The sequence below is a fragment of the Leptosomus discolor genome, chromosome 3, assembly GCF_034619465.1.
Source record: "Leptosomus discolor isolate bLepDis1 chromosome 3, bLepDis1.hap2, whole genome shotgun sequence".
Taxonomy (NCBI): Eukaryota; Metazoa; Chordata; class Aves; order Leptosomiformes; family Leptosomidae; genus Leptosomus; species Leptosomus discolor.
The window spans coordinates 73,649,936-73,677,869 of NC_141393.1; the positions used below are offsets into that span (position 1 = coordinate 73,649,936).

The window sequence follows — 27,934 nt, forward strand, 5'->3', positions numbered from 1 at the left end:
GCTGCCCTATCTCCTTTCCAGACTTTGTGATCTCTGTATATTCCTGTGTTCAAAAGCACAGAGGGGAAGGAGGAGAAGGACCTTCTCTCACTGCTCCCAGCCAGTTTCTAGCAGCTCTGTCATTACAAGACCAACGTAGGCAAGGGCTGTATCAACACAGGATGCCCTCAGGGCCTGGCAGGCACTTGCTGCCTGTACAAACCTTACACAAAAAAGACAATTATCACTTTATTTTTCCATCTCTACTAAAGCCTCTGATCTTGAAAGAACATTTGGATAGGCTTTTAATGATTCTCTCCATTAATACTATTTAGCATTTCTTCAGTCAGTATCATCCTGGTATAGAGATGTTCACATTGTCATCAGAATTGGTTCCTTCTCAGTTTTCCCCTCCTCCTCTACTTCTGTCACAGAGTTCTTCCTTCTCCTCTTTTTTCTTATTTTTTGGAAGTGGTCAGGATATTCTCTTTGAATGACAGAGTGTATCCTTTAGCCTTGGCCTGTGGACTAGGCTAAAGAGGCAGACAGCTTTGCAAAAGCTTTCAGACTCCACAAACGGCACATGCTCTCTAGTTTCTTGCTTGTTTCTTTAGTCACTATTGATCAAACAGCTCTCTTTGCAATAAGCGCTAATCATTTCTCAGGTGCTTAGCTCCCAGACCAAAATGATTGTTAGGTTAGTCTAATTAGTCTTTCTCTGGCTAGTCCCCCGGAAGGAAAGCTGAGGTTGAACTCACAATTCGTCCACTCTGTACCTTAATGGCCATATGAAGGAAGCGTACCTCAGAACATTGATGGCAGCACTGAAATTACGCTATATCTGGAGGAACTTATGAATTTGCCATTCCTTTATCAGTTTCTATTACAGAACTCATGGGACATTTCTATTTCATTTCTACTGCAGGTAGTACTGCTCTTCAGCAACTGTAATAAACATAATTTAGTGCAAGAAAGTGTAATTTTCTTCAGCAATATAATCACCACAGCAGCTAAGACTGACTTGTGTTATTCATGGCAGCTCTTTCCTTAACAGCCTGTATCTTGAGATATACTTTGTGAAAGCCTAACAGCAGTTTTTGCAAAAATTAATCTTCTTATGACTTAACTTGCACTGCTGCATGGCAGCAGACTGTGAGAGTAATTGTTTAAATGCACTGACTCTAGCTGTAATGGTTACCTAGTGTTTATCACTGGTTAAAGAATTCTGATTTAGTGGCAGACACTTCAGAAAACAGCAGCATGCATCTCTAAGAGATATTGATCCACCTGATAATCTTTCTGTGTTTACCACAATATTCTGCAGGTTGGGTTTCGCCTCACAAAAATCTGAACTTTTCATCTATACAAGCAAATTCAGTCATATATCATTACTGTGAGGTATGTAAGTATAATTCCCACTTCAGAGAAACAGAAAAAAAGACTAAAGTCCAATATGATCATAAGGTATGACATTACTTTATGAACAGTGGAGTCTCACAACAACCCATGGAGGACGTATTTGTACATTATTATCAGATTCAGTCACCACATTTAACGTGATACAAGTACAGACTGAAATAGTTTCAGATCCTAGGTACAAAACATGAACCTAGCATGGGCACTAACTACACAGAGGACTCCTTTTAATGAAATAAAATTCAGCTTTATTGAAAACTTCAGCTTGTCCCTATTATTCCTATTGTACAAGGGAACCTTTTGACAGAAGAGTATTAAAAATAGTTTGGCAATGATGATCTGTGTTAAAATTTTGTAAAAGCAGAACCATGATCCTTAAGAAAGGAGCCCTTGAGCTTTTCATGACAATGCTTTACAGAATTAGCCCCCAGGCCTGACAATTTGCTTGCAAATCTGAGAACGATATCTAGGGCCCTGATATACCTATGTATATTTTTTCATGAGAAATATGTATTACATGAGAAATATCTCTCCTCTTCTTGTTGCAAGTTGCATGGGAAATGCAAAGAGATCGCCGTCACTTCTGTATTGTTCAGCACCAAAGAATGCACAAATGTCAAGAAGTTTGGGGGGTTTTTTGAGATAGAAATAGATGAAATTAAAACACTAGGAAGCATCTATTAATATTATTTTCGGAACATGTGTAGACTTTTATGCTTTAAAATTTGACAGCTGACCCATCATTACTATGATCTATTTTCTGTAGTTCCACTGATATGTTAAGTTGTATAATGTAGTCCGACGTGATTGACAGAGCCTGCAAGCAGTGGATATTTTGAATCTGGCACATCGCTCTGTGTTAGTGTTGCACAAAACCACTTTTTAGCATGAAAAGCTTTTTTCCTTGAAGGGAAGGAGGAGGGAATGAATGGCTTTTAATCCATAAGCTCCCACATCTTGCAACACACAGACAGATAATGTCCTTAGATTTAATGAACCTGGAAGTCCACTACATGGCAGAAAGTGTTTAAAAAAAAATAAATAAATAAAAGGACAAAAAGACCACCCCCCCAAAAGCAGTTGTATGTTATTTGGCAGCAGGAGTAAAGCACCTATTATTTTCCTGACATTCATTCCTAATGGGTCATTCCATCATATGATTGACTACTTGTTAAAACTAGTCTAAATATCCAGTAAGAATTTTCCTTCTGGGGCCTTCTTCAGGCTCTGCCTACTTACCTTTTTGATTTCTTTCTTAATACTGTCAATAAACCTTTCCTAGCCTTTTTAATTGGCATACCTCAGATATTTATAGTCTCCTACAATCCAGTTTTGCCACCTCTTGGCTGAGCTTATGAACCCACTCAGTTCCATCTTTCCCTATTGAACAATCTCTCTGGCCTTTTCATGTCTTGCTTGCTTTGCCCCAGCCCAGCAACATGCTATGCAGCCTGGAACCAAACATAGGAATCATTTTGCCCTACTCTCCCTGTTGTTGAAAAACCAGCAATCTTCATTTCCCTCAGATAAACAGAAACTGCTGTCTATCTCCTGATACACGTCCTAATGCTAGTTCTATGTGTCTAGCACACCTTGGCATTACAGGTAGTTCTGTACGTTTCCTAAAGAGAGGCGTTTCTTGCATATACACATATCTCCAATTGCAAAGACAACCACTAATGAAAGTAGAGTTTAAAGTGTAGTCTAAGTGATAACCATGCACAAACCCTGGTGGAATCAAAGGTATTGTGCATACTAAACTGACAGCAGAACTTTGCTCGTTTTTTTAAGAATTTGATTGTCCATCTCACGAGCTAATTCAGAGCATAAGCTTTTTAGCATTGTATTGTATAAACCTACATCATTCCGGTCGAATTACAGTCAAATTGCACAGTCAAGCAGATGCGCAACTTTTCCCAAACAGAAATAAACTTTCTTTAAATCTACACGTCATAACATTTTCACTAATATGGAGAAGGTGCTTAACAAGTAGACAGTAAAGAGAAGATCTATGCTATGGAACTAATATATTTTACTTCCTCAATACATTCTAATTTGTGGAATATTTAAGGTCGAATGTCAAGTGATAGACAAAATGACCCAATTTAATAGTTCAATGTTTTACTCAACAGACGATTTTGAAAACAGCCTTAATAATCTCACCATTGCAAACCCCATTAAAATCCAGATTATTGGAAATACAGTAAATTATACAACCAAACATTTAAGAGGCATTATTCCTCTTTACCCCCATAATGGTGGAACTAGGCAATGACATCAGAGAAGCTGGAGGAGTTCAGTCAGAAACAGCACATGGGCAAGTAGTTCTGAACCATATGTATGTATGTATAAAAGTGTGTACACACATGCACTAATACACACACACATATATATATACACACATATATATGTAAACACATACATAATAGCTACTTCAGAGTATTTTATTGATCTGCTTATAGAAATCCTGTCTTTGATCACTGATTAAAAAGCCCCACAACTTTCATCTTTTCTATTTTGAAGTGCAGAGTTTTCAGGCTGGATTGTTTTGTGGTAAGAAGGAAAGATTTTTCTTTGTTCCTTTCTGCAAGATTTGCAGCATGCCATGCATATGCTTGTTAATCAGAATTTATGTTGGTCTTAATTACTAATTAATTATTTTAATTGCATGGCTTCTGACAGTGGGAAATGTGTGATGTTTGCATGCCAAACCTGTATATATTTGTTATGAAAGCAATATTGGCCTACATTCAGATAAAAAGTCAAGATGCATGAGTAAACTTATTTAAGATTAAAGTATGCAGGCTGCTGTTATCTTGCTATGGCATCAAATATAAATAGTATAATGCCATTCATCACTTTGTTCTTGTAGAGGTTATGGGTTTTATGTAGCTTAGCTATGCTGTTTTCGTGCTTACAGATTTTTACATGCCTTTGAAATACCATTTCTCACATATAAACACTCCCAAATAACCCACAGCAGTGGGATGGCATTCTCGTTCACCTTTGGTAAAAGGCTTTACTCAATAAACTGCTATTTGTGTTACACCCCAAGAAAAGTATAAGCTGCCCTAACACACGAAAATATGCAATGTGTTTGAACTGACATCAGCATTTTGGTACCAGCAGAGCTCTGAGAGATCTAAGAGCTCTTAGAGAACTAGGAAAGTTCTCTGTGCTCCTCCTGTACCTAGTAGCCAGTAGAGGGACTGTGAAATACCGCCTATGTGTAGCATCTGCTACACATTAGCAAAATCTAGTTTTAGCTGACATTTCAACACAGTCATTAGTGCCTGATCTGCAACATGCTATTTCTCAAAGACTTTGTGATGAACGCTGTTTGCTAGTCCAAATTCTTAACATCAATTTTTAGCTTTTGCACCACAGAGTTTGATTACCAGAATCTTCCACATGAAGTTCAGGGATATTGGTCTCCGGCCAGTCATGCAAAGTCCACTCGGGTCTGTAAGAGCTATGGAAAAAACAAGCACTATGGTTTTAAGTACGGAAGAGTAATTTGATGACCCAGATCAGGGCTATTCCTAGTTAAAATCTGTTAACACCTTGGAGGCTTGGCTTTCACACAAGAAGAATAAATTATTTTTCCATCCTAAAGTATTGGGTTTTACTGATTATGCCAGTGGTCCTGCTGATGGAGCTATTGGCGTCCTGTCCTGCTAAAGCCTGAGCACCCACAATGAATTTTGCACCCTCACTCAACAAAAAATATGTGTTTGACCCAAGCATTGTGCAAAATATTCATGTTTTCCTCTTGATCCTTAAAATACCAGCAAAGAACTGTTTCAGACCCTTACATAAGGTTCCCATAATGCCAGTGGCATAAATGACATCAGTTTTTAAAGCATAAAAGGCACCTCATCTAAGCTCAGAAATGTCAGTAGTAATTACAAACTTTGTTTTCAAGTATAATCAATTCTTTATTTATGGTGTGAAATGTGTTTTACCCTTTTGAACTTTCACTGTTCTAAGCCAAGCAATATTGTTGGCATGTTCCCTTAAAAATAATTGCTTCTGGACTGAGAAATTGAATGTCAAGTTCCAACTTGATGTAAATTAAATGGGTTACATTAATAGTCTGGCCCGTGGTAGAAGTGAGTGTTTTGATTCTGGGTCTGACTTCAGGACTTGACCCCTTGATCACACAGGTCAGCACAGATGGGAAATATTGAAGAGGTACCCTAGGTTGACGTGGGGAAGAAAGTGTCTTGTACTGATGTATCACAAACTGTCTGATCTGTTAAACACAAGCAGTGTCAGACTCTGCAGAGAATAAAGCTTAGTTGTCATAGGTCATTATGCTCTTCAAAAAAAAAAAAAAAAAAAAAGAGTTGGAAGGAAAATCACAATGATGGAAATCCTCAGGGCTGTCATGTACACATAATCTTCTAAACCTTCCTAAGTTAACACTGCCAAGCCTGTATACAGCGGGAATGGAGTAAAGAATCCAAATATTCTTAACTTTTACAGTACAAGTAGGTTTCAGATTTCCCACCAGTACCTGTTATAAAGGATTATTTAAACACATAAGCATTTTAAATTTAAAAGCAGGATATCTATACAGCTGAGCCTCACACTTACGTGATCAGGTCTTAAGAAGAATTGTGTGCACGAGAAGAGTCATGTTTGCAAGATCAGGCAATGTATAGTTCTTCAAGGGGAAGGAACAGGTGAATTGGGGAGAAGTATAAATGTGGGATTTTTTTTCTTTGAAATGCTGTCTCCTGCCTTTAAAATTTACTTTCATTTCAAATTCTGAGCAACCCCAGCTCTCTCAGCGTCTCCTCATGAAAGATTTTCCAATCCCTTAATCATCTTCAAGGCCCTTTGCTGGACCTGCTCAAGTACATCCACTGCTTTGTTGTACCTGGGGAGCCCGGACCTGGACTTGATGTGGTCTCACCAGTACTGAGTAGAAGTGAAGAGTCACCTCCCATGACCTGCTGGCAACACACTTCCTCGTATAGCCCAGGAGGCTGTTGGCCCTCTTTGCTGCAAGGGCACACTGCTGGCCCATGTCTAACGTTCACCAGCATGGCAAAGCTGCTTTCCAGATGGCTAGCCCCTGGCATGTACTGGTGGATGGGGTTGTTTGTCCCCAGGTGCAGGGCTTTGCAAATCCCTTTGCAGAACTATATGAGGCTCCTGAAGATCGCCTATTTCTCCAGCTTTTTGAGGTCCCTCTGAATGGCAGCACAACTCTGGTGTATAAAGAACTCTTCCCAATTAGGTATACACATATGTATAGACACGTATACATATATACAATTCCAATTTTAATTGTTAATAAATAAAAAAGCACTTTAACGCTTTTGTTGGATTGGACTTAGGAGTTTTATGGTTTGCTGGCACTTCATTATTGCCGATGACGCCGAGGTCTAAGGTCTTCTCAAAGACATAAAGAGTGTGTTTGGACACTGAGTAATAAAAATAAACTGGTAAAGTGAGCATCAAAATTAATTTTATGTGATAAACTACATAAAAGCCCTTATGTGAATTGTTCCATGTTAATTATTTAGTGTTTGCTAATAGGAGGAACAAGTGATAAAGCCTGGTGGTTTTATGTCTGCTTATTTGCACTGTTTGAAATAAACTCTGAGGTGACTATAGTAAGGCACAACTTGCTTCTGTTTAGGTACCTGGACTGATTTTTTCAGGTACCAGAAGAATTTCAAAGAAGTTAAGCTAGCCTTTTCCTGATCACCTGCTACCTTTTAAAGAAATATTTGAATTAACTTAGAAAAGGACTTCTGCTGATTATGTAGGGAGAACTGGGTTAAGAAAGGCACGCTCTTTCCCTGGCTGACAATGAACTTTGCACTTTCAATAAACAGCTTCAGAGAGAAGAAAAAAGGCCTAGTATAGACAACTAATTTATGCTGACAATTAACTGCTAGAAATAGATTTGGTGAATCTGATTCAGATTAGTCTCCTACCACAGTAATTCTTTGAGTCTGGCTGTGTTAACAACACAACACTATTACAGAGGATCATAATGATCAATACAATTATGTCTGTAGTCACTGTCTTATGGGCACTATTTTTTCTTAACAAAGAGGCTTCAGAATCTGTTATTAGGCCTGTTTGTGAGGCCAGAACACCATGGTAATTCACTACCTATAGTAACAGATAAAGAAAACTAAATGCTGTACTTTGAACGTGTCTGCACAGCTACAGAAGTTAACTGTAGCACATAAAGACATACAAAACCTAGATTTAATCTAGCTAAATCACATACCCATAGTATGACCCAGGAAATTTCCCAGTAAGACAGCTGGCAGACCACAGCAAGCACACGTGATGTCAGCTGAAGTCCACGCTATCCCATTGCCATTGGGATTGTTATATGACCTCGTCAAAGCGAAGCTAGTTTGGGTCTAATGCTTCCCAGCTTCAAGATGGGTTGAGCATATGAAACCTTGGATAAACAAAGCCATCATTTAGAGTCTTCACACTGCAAAAGAACTAACACTGCAGGGAATGAGAGAAATTAACACTGCTGCTGAAGTGAAAAGAGGTGTGATCTTCTGCCATTCCCATTGATACAGAACTGGACTGAAAGATCACAGTCCAAAGTCTAAGGTCTTCTGCATCTACATCTGCTCTGTAGCGAATCACAGCTATTTACACAAGAGAGAAAACATACCTCAGGTGGAGTAAGTGCCTCACCAAAAAAATTGTAGAAGTGGATAGTTCAGGGTAAAAGTCTTGTTTTCTGTATTTAAAGTGATAATAAATTATGAAGGAGTACTGTGTATACTGTAAGCTACTCTACGTACTGTATACTAAAAGGTAAAAAATGAAAAATTCCTGAATTATATCTACACTTTTGGCAATTTAAAGAACACACAAAAAATACACTGTAGGAATAGAGAGGTGTAATTATACACAGCATAAATACAGATCATATTCATGCTATTTATACAGCTATGCTATGCACAGCTCAAAACACACACAGCCTAAGCATGTTCACACTTTCGTATTTTACATTTTTTTGTTCTCAGGTCTCCATTTCAGTTAACCTCTATAGGCCCTATTAAAACTATGATTTTCTAGCCTACTGGCTTTTTCAGTGTGTTTCAATATGCACTGACAATGAAGTTATGCAAATACAGTTGCTTTTGTATGTTGTGGAGATTCACATTGGTTTTAACAAAATGAGAAATCTTGCAAATGACTGAAATTTTTCAGAGCACTGTTTCCACAGCAGAAGCTGTTTCACACTAGACAGCTCGGTGGCTGTGCTTGCCTACCTCAGTTAAAACAAATAGGAAGCAGCCAACAAGAGACAAGGTAGAAAATCCCTTTTAGGGGAGACTAGACACAGCATACATTTCTCCATGGATGTGTTCATCAACAGCAAGCACTCTTTTAAAGCCCTTCAGTGTTTGTAGGACTGAAAATTAATTTGTTTTCCAATTCCAAAGTGAATCATATGCTCCAAACATATTTTCAAGTCAATGAAACATGACCTTGTATGATCTAATTAAACAACTCAAAGGTATTGGTTGTTTTAAGATCCCTCTGGATATACTTCGGTTCAAATGCACACACATCATCTGTATGTACAAGCTCATAAATCTACAAAAAATGCAAATCAGATCATTAACGCTTTGAATTTGACAGTCTTACCACGGTTTTCTAAAAGGTAAAATATGAAAAATTCCTGAATTACATATACTCTTTCTACCACTTAAAGAACACGCAAAAAACACACTGGAAGCAGAATACCAAATATCTTTCTTTGGCTTCCAATTATCTGGTCCATAATCAGGCATAAACTAATGAACCTCTCTGAAACCCACTATTCCAATTCCTTCTCTGGATGATGTCTTGACCCTTTGAGTGGAGCATTGCACCAGATGATAACCTTCAAATGTCCCTTTCAATCTGAATTTTTTCTATGACTCTATCTTAATTGTCTGCATTTTGTGAATTGATTTCTTTGCTCCAGCGCACATGACTACTTTTATTCAATTACAAAAAATCCATGACTGTTTTTTTTCTAAACTTTTTCTCAGTCTTTTGTCTTTGGCATTGCTCCTGTGGTCTCCTTTCTCTACTCTCAATTTTAGCTCAGACTTCTGTGTATACCTTGTCTCTGATCTGCAGTCTTTCTAAGCATCCCTTAGGTATCTTATATAGATTAATGGTCATACACATACACACTCGCTGTCTGTGTGTCTGACAAGAATGCCATTTCAAATGCCAACACAAGTATCTTTGGGCGTACCATGATTCCTGTATTTCCATTTTCTTTTTCCCATTCACAATTTTCTCTACTTTTTCATCTGTTTAATCTCCAAAATCTTACTTGCTATTTTCTGTTCTTTCTTAATGGTATCCTTCATAACTCACCTTTCTTCCCTTTAACCTGTCACACCCTGTAATTGTGCTCTCCCTCCTCTCATCGACCCTTCCTAGCTCATATCAACAACATGGCCACAGCTACAGACATGTTTGTGCAGTCAGAAAATCCACTCAAGAAGGTTGCTGACTGGGAAAACTGGGCTGCCACTATTTGATTTTCTTTCTTACCTCCATCAGTCAAATGCAACAGCAGCTGCCTCTTTTACCTATGTACAAAGCTGACTCTAGAAGCAGGGAAATGAAAGGAAAATGAGTGCCATGCAGGGGCATATTTCTTCACCAAGTTTTTCTTTACTCCAGATTCAGACCCTAATCCTACAATTGGATCCACATGGCTGGCTGTGTTAATCGAAATATGGGACGAAGGTGTAGGCTACAAGCAACAGTTTTGCCATGCTGCCCTTCTAGGACATGGCCCCTTGCCATTCACAGGCTGTATGCGTCTGACCTCTGGCTGCGCCGCTCACACAACTTTGCCTAAGGAGCACTCCTGGTCTGCAGAGCAGGCTCATGAAAAAGGCTGGCTGATCTACCCAGAAGCCAAAGCCAATGCTTAACTCGGCTATTTCCAATATTTATAAAATAAAATAAACACACCAGATCTCACTAAACAACTAATCACCTACAACATGTACATGATTTTTTTTTTTTTTAAATGAAAACTATTTTAGGTGTGACAAAACATGTGAAACAAGTGGAAAAACTTGTTTCCAAGTACTTTTGCTCTCAGAAAATGTTTAATGATTGAAAGGATTAAGGGATCGGGGTTTTTTACTACTTTAAAAAACCCCATTTTTACTGAAAATTCAAACTAGTCTATGAAGCTTCAGGCCAGCAACGTTTAAAAAGATTGAGTTACAGCATGCCGTTCTGAATGTAGCACTTTATGAATTCCATATCCCTCAGCTAGAGTGACATATTTAATCATTAAGCCAAGTCACTCAACTTTATTTCTATTTTAATTTTTTTTCCTAGCCAGTATTAAATTTATATGTACATTTCAAATGACAAGAGGAAAAATAGCAGAATAGTGACTTTGTCTGTGATAAAGGAATAAATAGCAAGGTCTTACGACTTTACAAAACTAGAGTTCTGTGTGGAAGGTATCATGTGCAAATTAGCCCAATGTTAGCAAATGCTTATTATCCTACTATTTTAAAGTATCCAGTTTTCCACGTGCTCCAGCTCTGCCCTGTATTCTGTCCTTCATTTTACATGAGCTAAGACAGCAACAAAAATTGCCATACTAGATCAGATCACTGGTCACATTAAGTTCAATATCCAATATGAGCCAGTTCTTTACTGAAGAAAAACAGGAGAAAAAAAAATGCATTTGAATACAACTCACTTGTTCTACACTGATGTACATAAGAGTAAAACCTCCTTCCTGACCTCCATGACAAATGATTTATGCCCACAAGCATGAGTTTTAATTACGATGACACAGAGATGGTCAATTTATTTCCTTGCGCTTACTCACTCATGAACGTGCATTTCCTCCTTCCAGCAAAGAGTAATTATCTCTTTGCAATTATCAGCACAGATGTGGCAAAGTTAGAATTTTCATGATTGTCTTCTAAGACCTGGAGCCCTGAAGAATATGTGCTCTGCCAGATCTTTCCGCTGGCCTCAGGATTAATGAGGCCCTTGAAAAAAATTTTTTCTGCCTGAAGTAGGATTCTGTAACAGACATTTCCAAAACTGTAAAATACAGGTGGAGGAAGCATTATCACAAACTCTTTGTCTTCGTCTTCCATAAAGCACATTCTAAAGGTTATGCTACAATCTGAGTTTCTCCAAGGTTTAATCCTACTTGTGTTTTATACGTATATGCACATAGATACCTATATGCACATGTATACCTTGACACATCTACAGCTCAGTTGCTGGGAATTATTTTATTCAAGGAAGTCATTGAAACATGGAAAAAATAGAACTGGAAGGGACAGACATGCAGGTAGCATTTGGGCTATCTCTGTGTCTGATATAGGATCAGCTGACTGGTGTCACACGGTACTTTTGTCTCTAACCTGTTTTTAATCATAGAATCATAGAATGGTTCAGGTTGGAAAGGACCTTGAAGATCATCCTTATGGAGTCATTTAGACCTTATGGCTCCCAGAGGGTATCTTATGCCATGGCTTTGTTGCTTTATTATCATTGGAAATATTTTCCTAAAGTATGACTTGGATCTTCCTTGGTGCAGGTCAAACCCATGACTTCAATTTTTTACTATGGTCTCAGGGAAGAGTGTGCTCTCTGTTTTGTACTGAAAGACTGCTACCATGTCCCATTTCCTCTGCTTGTCTTTCTACTGAACAGCCCTACTTTTTCAGTCTCCGCAAACCATGTTTTCTAGACCTGCGAGTATTCTCATTGCTCTCTTCTGAATTCTTCCCAATTGATCCACATCTTCCTTGCAGTGTGGAACTAAAAGTGGACTCAGTATTCCTGCTAAGGCATGACCAAGGCTTTGTAAACTTGAACTATTGGTCCACCTGATTGCTGCTTATTCTGGCCTGAGACTATAGAAACTTCCTATGTGTCCTTCCAGAATTGAATCCAATATTTTTCAGACCATTTCTCCAATTTCTTATGTTCACCTATAAAGGTAATTTTGTCTTTAACACACTCAAAATTTTCACTTAACCCTGCTTTATCAGATAACTTAATAAGCAAACTTTCTATACCGTCATCCACATCTTTTATGAAAACACTGACTAGAGCAAACCCAGGACAATCCCAAACCATAATCACCAGAGCCTCCCAGTTTGACAGGGAACCACTGACAATTACTTTCTGGGTAGTTTAATATCCACTTTATGGTGGTTTCACATAATTTTTTCTCCTTTGTCTGTATACAAAAATGTTATTAAAGACTATCAAACCGTTACTGCAATTAGAGTAACTACCACCTTCTGTAACCCACTGGTTCTTGACAGGTTTGTTCAAAACACCTACTAGCAGTTCTGACATGGCTTCAGGCAGTTTGCTAAGTATCCTGGTATGAAGTTCCTCTGTCTTGGAGTGTCATCAACTCTATGTTTTCACTGAACTGTAATAGTGCATGCCTATCCCAGCTTGTTGACAGTGTGTATGTTCATAATCTTGCCTCAGAACATTTATTAGGGTCATATTGAAAAAGGACTAACAATTACTGAAAAACCTCCAACTTTTTCTTGTTATTTTCAAAGTAAAAATGCATATTAAACTTCAAGCTGTAGCACAAGACATCTGATAAGCACTACTAATAAAGTGCATGCATACTAACTTATCAACATGAACTTTATTTTGTTTAAAGCTTCCTTACTCACCTTTCAAAGAGTCTGGATGACATTCTTAGCCTGTGGTATTTTATTTTATTATGGGAAAAATCAGTCAATGCCTGTATCAGAGGCTGGAAGAAGAAGCAGTTTTCTGAGAATCACCATAAAAGCAATTGTGAGCTGTAGATTAAATTAATCCAAAACTGTATCCTGCATACAAGTCTTTCGGTGAACCTAGAAACAAGTTTGACACAAGGTCAGGAATTTCCTAATTAATGAATAAATGAATTGAGGGAGAAGAAGGAATTGAAAAACATTTTTGCCAAAAGTCAAATTTTCTTAGGGACAGACTGAGAGAGAATACAGGATCCATTGCTGAAGTTTTAAAATGGGAAACTGACAAAACAAAAATCGGAATCCACAGTTTGCCATACACCGGTTGGATGGTATAAATAGCAACACAGGGAAAGACTCTCTTGCTTTATAATTAATTCACTAATTACACGAAAAGATATGCTCTAGCAATATTTTAAGCAATTCATCGTGTAAATAAAGTATAATGAGAAGAAAAAAAAAAGTCTGCTGCTTAAATTATCACAGAAATAAGCAGTTTGATCTCCTGAACTCTATTTTCCTCATTAAATTAGGTCCAGATCAAAATGTCTTGTTGAAGAGCTGAAGAAAGAAAATGTTTTAGTAAAGCTTTTTTCCCTGTCTTTAGCACACTCAAAGATCTACAGACAGATTTCCAGTACATAATACAATGAGAGCCAATGGAAGAAAAATATGTAATAAAGATATGAATACAATTTTAGGTCTTTTGTATCTGCTGAGATGTACAGTCTCTCTGAATGACAGTGACTGCGAAAGAGTGGATCTGGATTAACAAACCTCTTGAAAATGAAAGAAAATACGATCTTAAAAAACCAACATCTTATAACACAACGAAGTGACAAATCAATTTTAAATATATCCTAAAAATATGCCTTTCTGTGAAACAGAATCAAAGTTTAGAGTGAGTACACTTGGACAGAACATGCTGATAAAGAACATAAGTAGAATACATATCTATTGCGTAAGCAGTTTAAGGAGCCTTACTTTAAGCCTCGTTGATCTGGCTTGGGCAAAATATACCATCAGCCTGCATCAGCAGGTACAGAAGTGGAGCAAGCTAATCCTGGAAAGGAAGCCTTTACTAAGAGCTGTTTTGAATTTTACAGAAACTTACTTTGTGGGCTGCTTAAGTGCTAAATGATCTTTTTCCTTTGGAAAACTTATTATGAAATAGAAATACTAAGAAATAAACTCATTATGAAATAGTAGGCATATAGATGTAAGTGTATACAGGTGTGCGTGTTTCCTTTGGAAAAAGATGGTTGCAACTAGGATACGGGTTTACATCCTTTTAATGACAATGTTTACAGGTAAATATTTTCTTTTTGTGAAATTATATGTGCACTTAGACTGTATTGAATGTGTAGTATCTATCCAGACTGCTTGCTTGTGCTTGCTTGGTATTTATATAGTGTCAAGGAACTGGGAAGGCAGAAGGCTGTAAACAGCTTTCTAACCAAAGGTGTGTATTGAACGTGTAACTCGGATAATACTTTTATAATTGTTTAATCAAAATGAAAATTAGTGGCATTCAGCAGAATTATGTTTGAATAATTGCTTTTGTCATCCTGCTTCTGCAGGAAACCTTTGCTGCTAAATTTGAAACAGATAGTTTAATTAAGAGGTTAACAGTTTGAAAATAGCTACCCTATAGTAATAATGTGTAAGTGAAAAAAGGAGACAGATATGAGTGGTGTTATATCAAACTGAGTCAAAGGAGCTCTTTCATCTCCATTTTGAATAAAACTTCACAGGACAAAAAAGTAATCATTCTCTATAAAAACATTACAAAAATATTCACATTATCTGAAATTTTAGGAAGGTGTGTAATATATTTAGAAGAGAAAATGCTGAATGATTTTACTTTTTACTTTAAAAACACAAATATGTATAGCTGAGCTAATGCATGTAACTAGTGAAAAGAAAATAATACCTTCCCTTTCACTTGCTTTTGGTATGTCTTATGTCTTTTGAGAATACCTTTTCTTACATGCTAAACTTCTCCTCCAACCTGAGCTATTTGAACTGCTTATACTTGACTAATCCTTTTATCTAGAGTGCTTTTATCTTGAGTGACAGTGGTCTCTTCTTGTACAGCAATTGGCAAATAACAAGCAATATCAACACCACTTGTAAAAACAGCTGATTTATTTACTCTTGATAGGAAAACATGGCTTATTATTTGTCTTTTGGTGTGACATATATATGTCTGTGCTAATCTTATTATGAAATAGTAGGCGTATAGATTAAGTGTATACACGTGTGTGTATGTACATATACACACAACCCCAAAATAATTATTTTGTAAGATATTCTTAACATCATTACTTAAAAAATAAGCAGTTTTCAGACACTGAAAGGCTTATGAAAATTACTCTGATAGTCATTTTGTGTTTAATAACTGATGTTATTTTCTATAGGCAAGGAATATACTAACAATAATACATGCACCTCCTCATATACCTAATTTTATTTCATTAGACATTGATGCTTCTGTTATCAAATGTGTTACTTAAATTTAAAGGTATAAACATATATGGTATGGTTATATAAACGTATAAACTTGAAACATATACAATTTCCAAAGAAGTTTATCGTTCTCATGAAATCATTTCATTAATTTTATGTCTAATTTGATGAAGTAGAGAACAACACAGACACTAAACATTGTTGTAAAGTTGGGTTCAGTTTACGCATCTGTTTCATCCCTTCCAGAGACAAGTCACTCTTGCAAAGGTGTGACTCAGATCACAAGTTACAAGGCAAAGGTGATGCCTTGCAGGTGCTGTGGGATAATAAACTAATATACAGAGGCATCATGCATTGCTGAAAATGCAGCAACTACGTATCTAGCCATTCACGATGCTGATTTTTTTTCTATGAAAGGTTTTATAATCCTTAAAGGTTTTTTTAATCCTTAAGCATGCTCTGACCACTCTGAAGCCCTATGACAGGGCTAAGTACATCCCTGATCCTACTGCTTCTAGGCTGCACTAATTTTTATCTCTGACACAAAACCCCAAAGAGACCTGCATTTCTACAGCCGTCACATTGACTGAGTCGTATACAAGACCTATGGACACATTGTTCTCAATGTCAGAGGAGGGAAGGGAGGAATATCAGGCAGGAGATGTACTAAAACATTGACCAAAACAGGAAACAGCTCACGGTAACTTCACTTTTCATATACTAGAATAGCAAAACCAGGACGAGTCGCTAACACAGAAATTGCCACAAACTGGGCAAAGCAGACATTGTTCTGGCCTCCAGTCAGTAACGGTTTGGGAAGTGCACTTCACTTTGAGAAAGTCAGTCCCAATGAGTCATATTTCTGCCAGATGCCACTACACATTAAGGTACATATAGACATCTCACATTGGAATAAATATGAGCCTAGTGAGAAAATAGAGAGAGATTGCCTCTGTAAAACCCCACTGCCAGACCAGGGAGATAGCACTAGCTGTGTTTGATATTCTGAAGCTTCAAGTGGAAAAAACTACATGCTATAATTGAAGATTGATGAGTTAGGAGGATCGTTGCAGAGACAGACTTTTATATACATGCTATGACCACTTCACTCTGGCTAATCTTTCAAACAGATCTCAACCAATTCTCAGTTCCCTTCTGGCTCTCCTGTAACTTACCGCTTTCCAAGATGGGTCTAGTAACAACTGTGATTGAATAAAGTAGACAGGCAAGGAATTAGCCTGAGTAACTACATTTATCTACTGCTATTTGAATCAATTCATTGTGGCTGAGTGCTGCTCTGTAAATTTCCATGAAAAATGGCTGTGTTTTGCTGTAAAAATAAAGCTCGGTGCAAATACATATGTAAAGCTAGGTGTTGTGCCTGGTACCTAGCTGAGACTCTGTGAGTCTCAGCATACCTCATTATCTAATTTACAGGCATCAGTTTTGCTGTGGTGACAGGCATAATTATGTCTGTTAACTACATTGTGCTGATGATACTAGTTTGAAGACTAACTGCAAAGTATTTCTTATTTTTCTCTAGAATAACTATGAAGGGAAGTGGAAATATTAAGAGTTGCACTTACCAAGAGTTTTCAAAAAAATATTTGGATATTTTGACTGCTTCCAAGGGAGATAAGAAATAAATTTCCCCTGATCCATTGCATACATATCAGTCACTTTATTGCTCAAGGAAGAAGTTATCATAAATATCACTTTATAGATGAACAACAGTGCAGAGGGATAAACAGGTTGGTTTTACAAGAGGAGTAGATTTGTTTTTCTTTGTGAAGTCTAATCCAGTAGACAAACTTAGGTCACGTCTATCGAACTACAGTGAAGTTGAGATGAGGAGCTCTTCTTTTACCCAATATATCAGAAGCCAAGCGCTATATGGAAGATGAGGAAATATGAGTCTGTATTGCCCATCTTCTGTGGAAGCGCCCTCATCACCAAGCTCTGGGACTTTTGAGAAAATATTCCTTTCGTCTTGTTTTATATTTTATATATAGGTGAGGTAAAGAAAATTCTACTGCAGTTACACAGTACCAGGAATATTCTGCTGGGACATAGAGGTTCAAACCGCTCCAACAGCCTCTCTCAGATCCTCATGTCCCAGTTGAACACTCCTCACAGGACGAGTCCATGCCTGACAGACCAGAATTCACTGTTGACTTGTTTTTGGCAGAATTGAGATTCATTTGTACATAACTGCAGTACGCACCTAACCCTGAAACGTGGCAACAGCCCGCTCAGTGTGGATGGGGTGCATCTCACTGTGCCTTGCCCAGACCACTGATAGGATGTAGGTTTAAGCTCTTCTTTGGATTTATCGTCACACTGTGCAGCTCCCTGCTCACTCTGTGAATTTCATCCTTCAGATAGGCAGCTTGCTGTACATAGGTTTTGAAGGGGTGTTCACCCACTTGTTGGCCTGTCCCACTATATCATATAGTACTTACCAGTCCTGTGGCTCTGACTTGAAGATTGTTGCTCCAAGATGTTTCATCTGGGACTGGGAACACTAGTCTGTAATTCTTCTGCTGTTTGAATGAATGTGAAAGAGAATGAAAGACCAGCAGACTATACTCCAGCTCATCAACGTCCTGTATTATGAATATGAATTAAGCCACAATTCTTGGGTTTTAATATGTGATAAATAATTCAGTTCCTCTCAAACCATTCTAGATTTCTACAACAGAATAGATGGGAAACAATTACTTGATTGCATCTTTTGGACGTGATCTCAATTTCATCACATTATCCATATCAAAACTGTCAATTTGTTTGGTTCTTTTCTTCAAAATGTGATTATCATTAAAGTGTTTATAGAATACTTTGCACAAGAAAATCATGCCATGTGAATGGTATTTTTATATTTAACATATACTCACAGACTTGTAAGTAAATCATCCATTTATCAAGACATTCCTTTCTAATTAAAGATAATTTAATAAAATATATGTTATTAAAAATATCCTTCTGGACTCCAGTCATCCAACCCAGAATATCTAATTCTTAATATCTAATTGTTTATTCTTCAGGTACTCACTGTGATGAAGACATCAACGAATGTTACATGAATCCTTGCCAAAATGGTGGAATCTGTGAGAATTTTCCTGGGAATTACACTTGCCATTGCCCACCTGCAGACAAAGAAGGAATCTATTACGGTGGCTGGAACTGTACGGAAGTTCTCCATGGCTGTACTGATCAGCAATGCCAAAACAATGGAATATGTATCCCACATTTAAAAAATGGCCAACATGGATTCAGCTGCATGTGTTCACCTGGGTATACTGGAATACACTGTGAAACTGTAACCACGTTTTCTTTTCAAGGAAACAGTTTCCTTTTGTTAAAGGACCCCCTGACCCCTAAAAAGGAATTTTTCTATAATATAAACCTGAGATTTCAGACTGTGCAACCTACAGCTTTTCTGTTTCACCGAGGGGAGGAAAATACATTTGCAAAGCTGGAGTTACTGAATGGCTACTTACACTTATCCGTGCAAGTCAATAACCAGCCACAGGCTCTTTTGCATATTTCACATAATGTCAGTGATGGAGAATGGCATTCAGTGGAGGTAACCTTGGCAAGAGCTGTTACTCTTAATTTGGTTGACAGCTCTTGTGTAGAATCATGTCTCAATAAAACGTCTGCTATGATAGATAACAATCACGTGATGTTCGCATTTCAGAGCATGTTTTTGGGCGGCTTACCAGTGGGCCATGTTAGTGGCAACTCTCTACTTAACATCTATAGTATACATTCTACACCTTCATTTGTAGGCTGTCTTCAGGACATTGAAATAGACTTGAATGTTATTACTCCAGAGAATGTATCACCTGAGTCATCTTTAAATGTCAGGACAGGCTGTACTAAAAAGGACTGGTGTGACACTCGCCCTTGTCAGAACAGGGGACGCTGTACCAACCTGTGGCTGAGCTACCACTGTGATTGCTACCGGCCGTACACAGGGCCAAGCTGCGCAACAGGTAAGGGAACGCTGTTGGCATTCATGTTTTAAGTGGTTGCTGAAAACACGATCATAAATGACCCTGTTTACCTGGTGATGAAGCGGCATGACCCTTAGGATCTCTGGAGCTTAATGTCAGCTGGTAAGAAAGTGCAAGAGGTTAGTAGTAGCACACCTTCATTATTTTGTAGTTACTTTCCCAGGAAGGCTGCTTTTCAACCTGACAAAAAACAGTCAGGCTAAACTGGTGGATTCCACTCATCCAGCTTTAAAATCTTCTTAGTGCTCTTAGCACACTGTAAACTCTGGAAAACTGTAGTTCACTGGAGGTTATGCACCCTGAATACAGTTCAGAAAGGAACCAAGTCACTTGGAGTTTAAGTCTTACTCTCAAAGCATTCTTTAAAAATTTTATCCTCAAGCTCTCTCGGCTATTATAAAGAAACTCATTTAAGGCAATGAAAGGCAAGCAAAAGTACTGCAAGTTAAAAAAGAGACAGACTCCAATTTTAAAAAATGAATGAGATTATACTATTAGCTTAATCTGATTAGCCCAAGGAGAAGGCAGGGCTTCAGAGGCTGGAAACAGGGCCCATTCATCTCTCAGCTGGTCCCAGGGCAGCTCTGGACAATCGCTAACGAAGGCGCCTGTTACCAGAGAGCTGCTTGCTGACCAGAGGGAAACGTGTCGGTGTCTCAGCGAACAAAAGAGCACATCTCAGCAAGCATCCTCTTTGACAGGGACGAGCAGGAATACAAAAGCTGCAGATGCCCGTAGCACTTTTCCTGCTGCAAATGATCTTTCCAAGTGCAGGCTGAGGGAAGGTGGAAGGACGACAAGAGGTCCCTGCCCAGCTCCCTGCTATACTGCATCTGGTGTGTGAAACTCTCTGGAGTGGTAAATACAGCATCCCTCAGCAACATTTTTGGGGTAGACTCTGTGATCCCTCCTCAGCAAAAGTTTTAGGGGTTTTAAACCAGCAGTTTTGCTTAAGAAAACTGTACAGGACTGAGTCTTCCACACAGCGCCCTTGCCTCTGCTTTCCTCTCTGCCCCCTGACCATCTTACCCCTTACTTAACCTTCCAAACATGGTCAATGACAACAAGGTTTAGGGAGGAAGAAATATATGCATACATACACGTATACATACATGCATATATTTATGTGTATATATTTGCCAAGTGGACTGGAAATAATGAAGTGCAACAGCAGAGACATGGTCAGATTGGAACGGACAGATCCTAAACTGGTGTAAACTGGCGGGGCTGCACTGCCGCCAGTGAAGCTACATTGGTTTATATCAGATGAACAACTGGCCCCAGGGGTTTATTGAATGCATTGCAGCAGAAAGCTGTAGCTTGAAATACATTTCAAAATGTTTAAATACAATTTCATTTTGTGTGCTATACTTTATAGATATCAATACTTTTCAATAATTTTTCTTTTTGGTTTTATTGCAAAATGACAAAATCTGAGAGGTAATTGTAACAGACTTCTTTGAAGTCATGCTGTAATTTATCCAAAGATTTGGAAAGCAACTTTGGATTATAGGACAACATCTGGTAAATATGTTTGCCTCCTTATATGAATCAAAATTAAAACCAGTCAGGGCCAGGAGAGGCTTATACTGGCATTAGAACTGTTCAGAATGATTAGAAAGCATGCCTTTTTTTTTTTTTTTTTCCTTCTGACCACAATATTCCTTGCAAATCATGGCACCATGCCATTTTGATACATAGGTTCTAGATATATGCCATACTTAAAAGACTGTGGCAGGTTTCTTAAAAGGCAGAGTGGGGGGAGACTTGCGGTAAAGGATAACATAAGAAATGCTAGTGTCTTTTTGAAGAAAAGGTGCTGCCAAGTATTTAATTGACAAGAGGCAATATTTTCTCTACATATACAAAATAACAAACAGATGTTGACTCATTTTGATCAACATCCAGATGTTGTGACCCAAGAGGTGAGTATTGACCAAGGTGATGCTAACCATCTCATCAAACAGAAGATCAGATCGAGGATACTTATATGTATATATATAAATAGAGAGAATGTAAGAAAGTAATTGTCAGCATTTTTGAAGATTAATGCTTCATTCTAATATTGCAAATATGTAATCCTCATTCCAGCAGAAATTTTCTTTTTATCTTCATGGAAAAACTATCTCAGTCTCTAGTACCACCTTACAGAGAAGATATAACTTAAAGAGATTTAATGCCTCCAAACACCAATTTCAACAAATAGTTATTTCTACATACCAGAGTTTTTACAAGCAGATGTAGATATATAGGTAATCTTATTCATAGAATTAATTTTTTTCAAATTTAATTAATTTATTTAAATTGTCTCTTTAGGAACAAGTAAGGGATTTATTCCTGTTGCTAAACAATATTACCATGCCACATAGTAGTGCGGTGTGGTTATTAGGGGTCTGTCGCGGCTCCACAGCCATTCCCTGTTTCATAGGGTTTTTTAATGCAGTCATAAAAGAAAGTAGTGCTGCAGGCAGAAACTTGGCCTATAAGGTCTCACCCTAGGAGTTTTACTGCACAAAAGAGGACTGACTCTTAGCTATGTGAGCATTTAAAAAAAAGCTTGTTTTATTCTTTCTATGAATTTGGTATATTAAAAATAGCTCTTGAAAGTGTTTAGGCAGGAAGTCTATAATGTTTAGGACAAGATCACGAAACTTAAAGTGTAAAAATAGAAACACTTTGTTGTGCTTTAACGAGATGATTCATCAGAATAAAATACGGTTTGGGCTACATATTTTGTATCCTTACAAGTCTGAAAATCATTACTGAAAATAAAGAGTAAGGGAGAGACACAGATGGTTTTGGTTTAATCGTTTTAATTGATAAGCACAAAAAAAAAAAAAAAACCACCAAAAAAGGCTTACTCAGTCCTGGATCATTTTTCCCTCACGACACTGTAGCATTATGGGCACTCACAGGAGCGAGTTATGAAGGATTCATAACTGGATACAAGTTGCTGTATATGAGCACATGTTGAGCCCTAGCAACAGAACGTCTGTCAGAGAACCAGGGAGCCCATGCAGCACCACATAGGTGCCCTATTTGGAGGTTTTACACAAGAGGGGTTTGCTGAGCAGCTTTCAGCTATTTCTGTGATTAGAATCTGTGCAAAAAATATCACAGCGTTCCAGAATTACATGAACTTCTATGGTCATCAGAGGATCAAAGCAGCTAGGTTCTTTTCAAAATGATCTTTCTGAGGACCAATCCAGGAAACTAGAAATCTGTCCTTGTTTAACCATTTGAAAACACAACATATTACACAGAGCGTGATAAAGGGGGAAAATATGCCCAATATTGTAACATCTGGTCCTGTACTGGGACTTAATGCTACAGCCATGGAAGCCAACAGGAGTTCTGAAATAGAAGCTATTTACAGTTGGATCAAGTCTTTATTAATCCATAAATACCAGCACATCTTACTACCATACGTAAATATTACCAGAAGTAGCTATTTGATCATTGCATTGGCTCCCTTGTCATTTAGCCCTAACTATTTTATTTTTTTCCCTTCTTCTCACTAATATTTTTTTTTTTTTTTAATCTTTTCCCATATCTCTAACAAGAGTACATTCCAGGACGGTTTGGATCTGAAGACTCCTCAGGCTATGCTGCTTTTTCTGTTGATGCCACTCAGAATGAAAATTTGAACATATCAATGTTTGTCCGAACACGCAGATCTTCTGGCTTGTTACTGGCTTTGAGAAACAGTACTGACCTCTATGTAAGACTCTACTTGGAAGGTGGGAAACTCACAGTGTTGGCTCTAAATTCCATGAAGTTATTAGGGAAACAGTCCATGAATGATGGAAACTTTTACTTAATAACATTAAAAATAGAACCAAACAAGATGGAATTATTCCGGTCCTCTCAATACCTAGGCTTTATTTCTACTCCAGTACTAACCATCCAAAGTAAGGATATTCTTTACATTGGAGGCCTGCCAGATAACAAAGAAACTGATAGAAATGGTAGATATTTCAAAGGCTGCATCCAAGATGTAAGAGTGAATAACCAGCCACTGGAATTCTTCCCCATCTCCAACCCACTGAATTCTCTTACCAACCGAACTCTGATCAATGTCACCCAAGGCTGCACTGGTGACAACCTCTGCAAGGTAAGAATGACATTTTTCAGAGCATTTTCACATGTTTATAATGGGAAATTTATTTTAATTTTTGTGCATCCCATACATTATTTGTTGATAACGACTTCTTAGTAGAATACCTAAAATTGCTAGAAAGAGCAGATTTTGTTGAGTTACGCTACATATGATGAATATCAGCAGCAAAATCTATTTGCATAGGGGAGAATTAAAACATTTGGTTGAAATACTCTTTTTCACCAATTATTGAACATGCTGTGCTGTCATAGTACTGGTCTTTATCACCTTTCTTCTGAAATAAACAGAATTGCCCTTTTTGCCAAACAGTCCCCCATCCTTAGAGCTGGGAGTCCACCAGCTTTTATTCACACTTCAGTTGTCTCTTCTCTTTCCCCATAGTCTAACCCTTGCCACAACGGTGGTGTGTGCTATTCAATCTGGGATGACTTCACGTGCACGTGCCCCCCTAACACAGCGGGGAAGGCATGTGAGGAAGTTAAGTGGTGTGAGCTTGGGCCCTGTCCTCATGAAGCACAATGCCAGCTGGTGCACCAAGGATTTGAATGTAGGTACATTTCAGTTGTTCCTATCATCTTTGGAGATTAGACACCATAGAAATTTTCATCAGCATTTCCTTGAAACTCAGTATTCACTGCCTTTAAAGTTCATTCAAATGTTATTTCTGTATTAAAATACGTCAACTGTAAGTGGCTTTGCTGGGAAGAGTCTGCCCTACCAAACACAGAAATTATCAACCAGTCCCCAGACACAGACACTGATGTTCACAGGACCTTTGCTTTTGACTTATTCAACACAACTAGTTGGGGCTGTACAACAGATCACTGCATTGCCAGAGTGTGAGTGTACCCCTCATACTGCAAAGAGGTAAGAGGATATAGGATATCCAGTGTTGGATTGACCTTAGGATGTTCTCCGTTTTCCTGAAAAGACAAGCTACATGACATACATTGCATCATTTATTTTTCTTAACTGTTGAATATCTTTGAAGAAAGTCACCTTAATACCAGCATTACAGTAATTCAACTAGTATCTTCATAAGAAGAACGTGCATGCCAGGAGGTCTATATGACAATTGATGACCACTAGCTGTCTTAAGAACATTAGCCACCCTGCATATCTTTTTCCTTCTCTTCCTTTCTTTTTCCTACCCTGGAATGGAATTTAAAAAGCAAGTAAGGATTTTGAAGCAATATTTTTTCTTTTTGCTATCAAAGAAAGCCCTAACGATGCTGTGAAGGAAGATAAATACACAATCAGTCTGATGGAAGCTGTTAGAATGGCTGACTCTTAGGAATGAGAAGGTTGGTCAACAGAACATTTCTATCATAGACAATTTGCTGACAGACCAATATGATGCTATTTTTGTTGAGATTCTTAGAATCAGCATGGCAGTACTTGTTAAAATTTATAACTGAAATTAAAATAATTGCACCTTCTCTAATAGGCTTCTTTAATGATAACATGAAACTACGTTTTCTCATAAACTTTACTGTTGCGTATTATAGTGGAATATAAACACACACATATAGAGAAGTGAAAAGTATCTGAACTGTTTCCTTTTGCTAAACTCATGGCCATTTACACTGTTAGATCACCTTTAAATTTCTGTGCTGGTTTATGTGGCAATAGTAGGGAGTTTCCCTAATAGATATTAAAAAATTCCTGCCTAATGAGCTGTATTTTTAACTAGTTGTTTTCTTAGCCACAGCATAGACCTCTTGTTGTTCAACACAGGGTAATGAAAAAAAGGGAGTTTTACTGGCCAGTAAGATCTCTGCCAGCCTGGTGTCTTATGCTCTGGATACCATTTTAAGCTAAGGCAGAAAATCAGATGTTTTCTGGGGGCTGTGGCTATAGTTCCACCTAGATGGTTACAATTAGCCAGCCCTTTAGGAAAAAAAAAAAAAAAGAGAAAAAGCCAATTCAGGAAGCTGATGTGAGGAACATCAGGTCACAGCAAAACTGTAAGCCGTGTTACAACTGAGAGCAAAAGCACATCCAGATGCCTTTCTGTACTTGGAACTTACCAGAAGTTCTACAGGAGTATTTTAAATTTATGTACTTAAAGAACAGCTTTGTGAGACATTTAAGAAATCAGAAATAATTTTGAAAAGCTCTGACTTTCATGTTTAGTATAGTTTCCTCTGAGGAAACTTTTCCTATGAGAAAGTCATCACATTTGATGCGCCAGGCAATGTAGTTACACCTCTGCCGCCTTGGTATCAGGATGTACAGAAAATAATTTCTTACTGGGACTCCCAGCGGTTCTTTTCACCAAGGTTCACTGAGCCCAGAGGTAGTTCAGGAACCCACCTTATCTCAGTGCTAGGATCTCGCAGAGCTAAATTTGTCTGATGCACAGACAGAAGACATTCCCTTCCTGTCCCTCCTGTCTATAATCCTCATAAATCTCAGAACATGTAAATTTACAGCCCAGTGAGTCAGTGCATTTTAGTAGAAAACATGCTAATGAAAGATGTCAAATACCTTTGTGAAGATGTCCATAAAACTGCCACAATGTGGCCCATCAATTTTCACTCACAGCAGTGCAAACTGAGTACTCTGCTGCCCTCCCAGTCCCACCAGCACAGGCTCGGCAGGGCTGTGGCAGCAAGAGAAGCTGGCTTTAAATGTGACAGGCACAACTCTTCTTACATTGGGTTTGAAGGGGGTTTTTGCCAACTGACTTCAATTAAATTCATCCGATCCAATCATATACTTTCCGATCATATACTTTCTAAAACCTCTTTAGTGCTTTACCTAAGAAGAGAGGAATTGAGAAGAAGGGTTCACCCCATCCGGATCTGTCATGGGGAATAACTAGCTGCCCGTACTTAGGGAACAAACATAAAATGACAAATATATACCTTCTTCTGAAATATCCTCTCAGCCTCAGGTTTGAGTTGTATACAACTATGATCACCTATTTCTCTTTGCCTAGGAAAAAGAGAGAAAACAGTAATGTAGAATTATATTTTTAGAATGACAACTTGAGATGATGCAAAGCAGCATACTTTCCATGTCAATATAGCTGGTGCTGGCACTGCCATGTAATTTCTCTTGCCATAACGGGCAGGCAAGGGTAATCGAAACACCAGTGGAATTTGATTATTTTCCAGCAAACCCAAAAGGACTTACATGACAGGGAGCATGGGGCACTGAAGAGATATTGTTCCACATGTATTGATTTAAAGTTGGCCTGGTTTCTCAATTATTGTCTTTGCACAGGTCTTGCTAATGCAGTGTTTAGTGGCCGAAGCAGTGCGATATTTTACAGAAGCAACGGAAAAATCAGCAGAGACCTCACCAATATCGTATTTGGCTTTCGAACTAGAGACACTGACGTGATACTGCTGTATGCAGAGAAGGAACCAGAGTTTGTTATCATCAGTATTCACAACTCCAAATTACTCTTTCAGTTGCAAAGTGGCAACAGCTTTTATAAGCTGACCCTTGCTAGTTCACTGCCTGTGAGTGATGGGAAATGGCATCAAGTGATGGCCTCTATGGTAGAGCCCCTGTCCCAGTTCTCTAGATGGCACATTGATATAGATAACAAGAAAGACACTGCAACTAGCACAACTGCTGCAGGAAGCCTCAACTTTTTAAGAGAAGAGACAGACATCTATGTGGCTGACAAGGCTTTTGACAGTCTGGATGGCCTGCGAGGATGTATGAGCACCATAGAAATCAGTGGCATTTATCTCTCATACTTTGAAAATGCTGACATCCCTACTAAAAAACCTCAAGAGGAGCAATTTCTCAAAATATCTGCAAACCCTGCTCTTACTGGCTGTTTGCAGGTAGATGTCTGCGGCTCAGATCCCTGTATGCATGAGGGGATATGTGAAGACTTCTATACTTCCTACCATTGCATATGTCCCAAAGGATGGACTGGCACCCATTGCGAAGTCAACATCAACGAATGCTCTTCAGACCCTTGCATTCATGGAAACTGCACTGATGGGATCACCTCTTATGAGTGCAGTTGTGAACCTGGTTACACAGGGGTAAATTGTGAAGAGAACATAGACAACTGCCATGGCCACCAGTGTGCAAATGGGGCCACTTGCATTGATGGGATTAACGGATATTCTTGCCTGTGTGCTGGTAACTTCACCGGAAAATTTTGCAGGTACTATAAACAAGGCAGATCTGTA

The 27,934-nt window shown here is 38.2% G+C and overlaps 1 protein-coding gene across 1 annotated transcript in view; it reads left to right on the plus strand.

Moving 5' to 3' along the window:
- Nucleotides 1–27,934, plus strand: part of CRB1 (crumbs cell polarity complex component 1) — a 109,279-nt gene that overhangs the window by 51,739 nt on the left and 29,606 nt on the right. Inside the window, exons 6-9 of the mRNA XM_086463139.1 lie at nucleotides 18,677–19,630; nucleotides 23,215–23,765; nucleotides 24,153–24,318; nucleotides 27,003–27,909. Coding sequence (XP_086319265.1) covers nucleotides 18,677–19,630; nucleotides 23,215–23,765; nucleotides 24,153–24,318; nucleotides 27,003–27,909 — 2,578 coding nt within the window. The remainder of the gene's footprint in view (nucleotides 1–18,676; nucleotides 19,631–23,214; nucleotides 23,766–24,152; nucleotides 24,319–27,002; nucleotides 27,910–27,934) is intronic.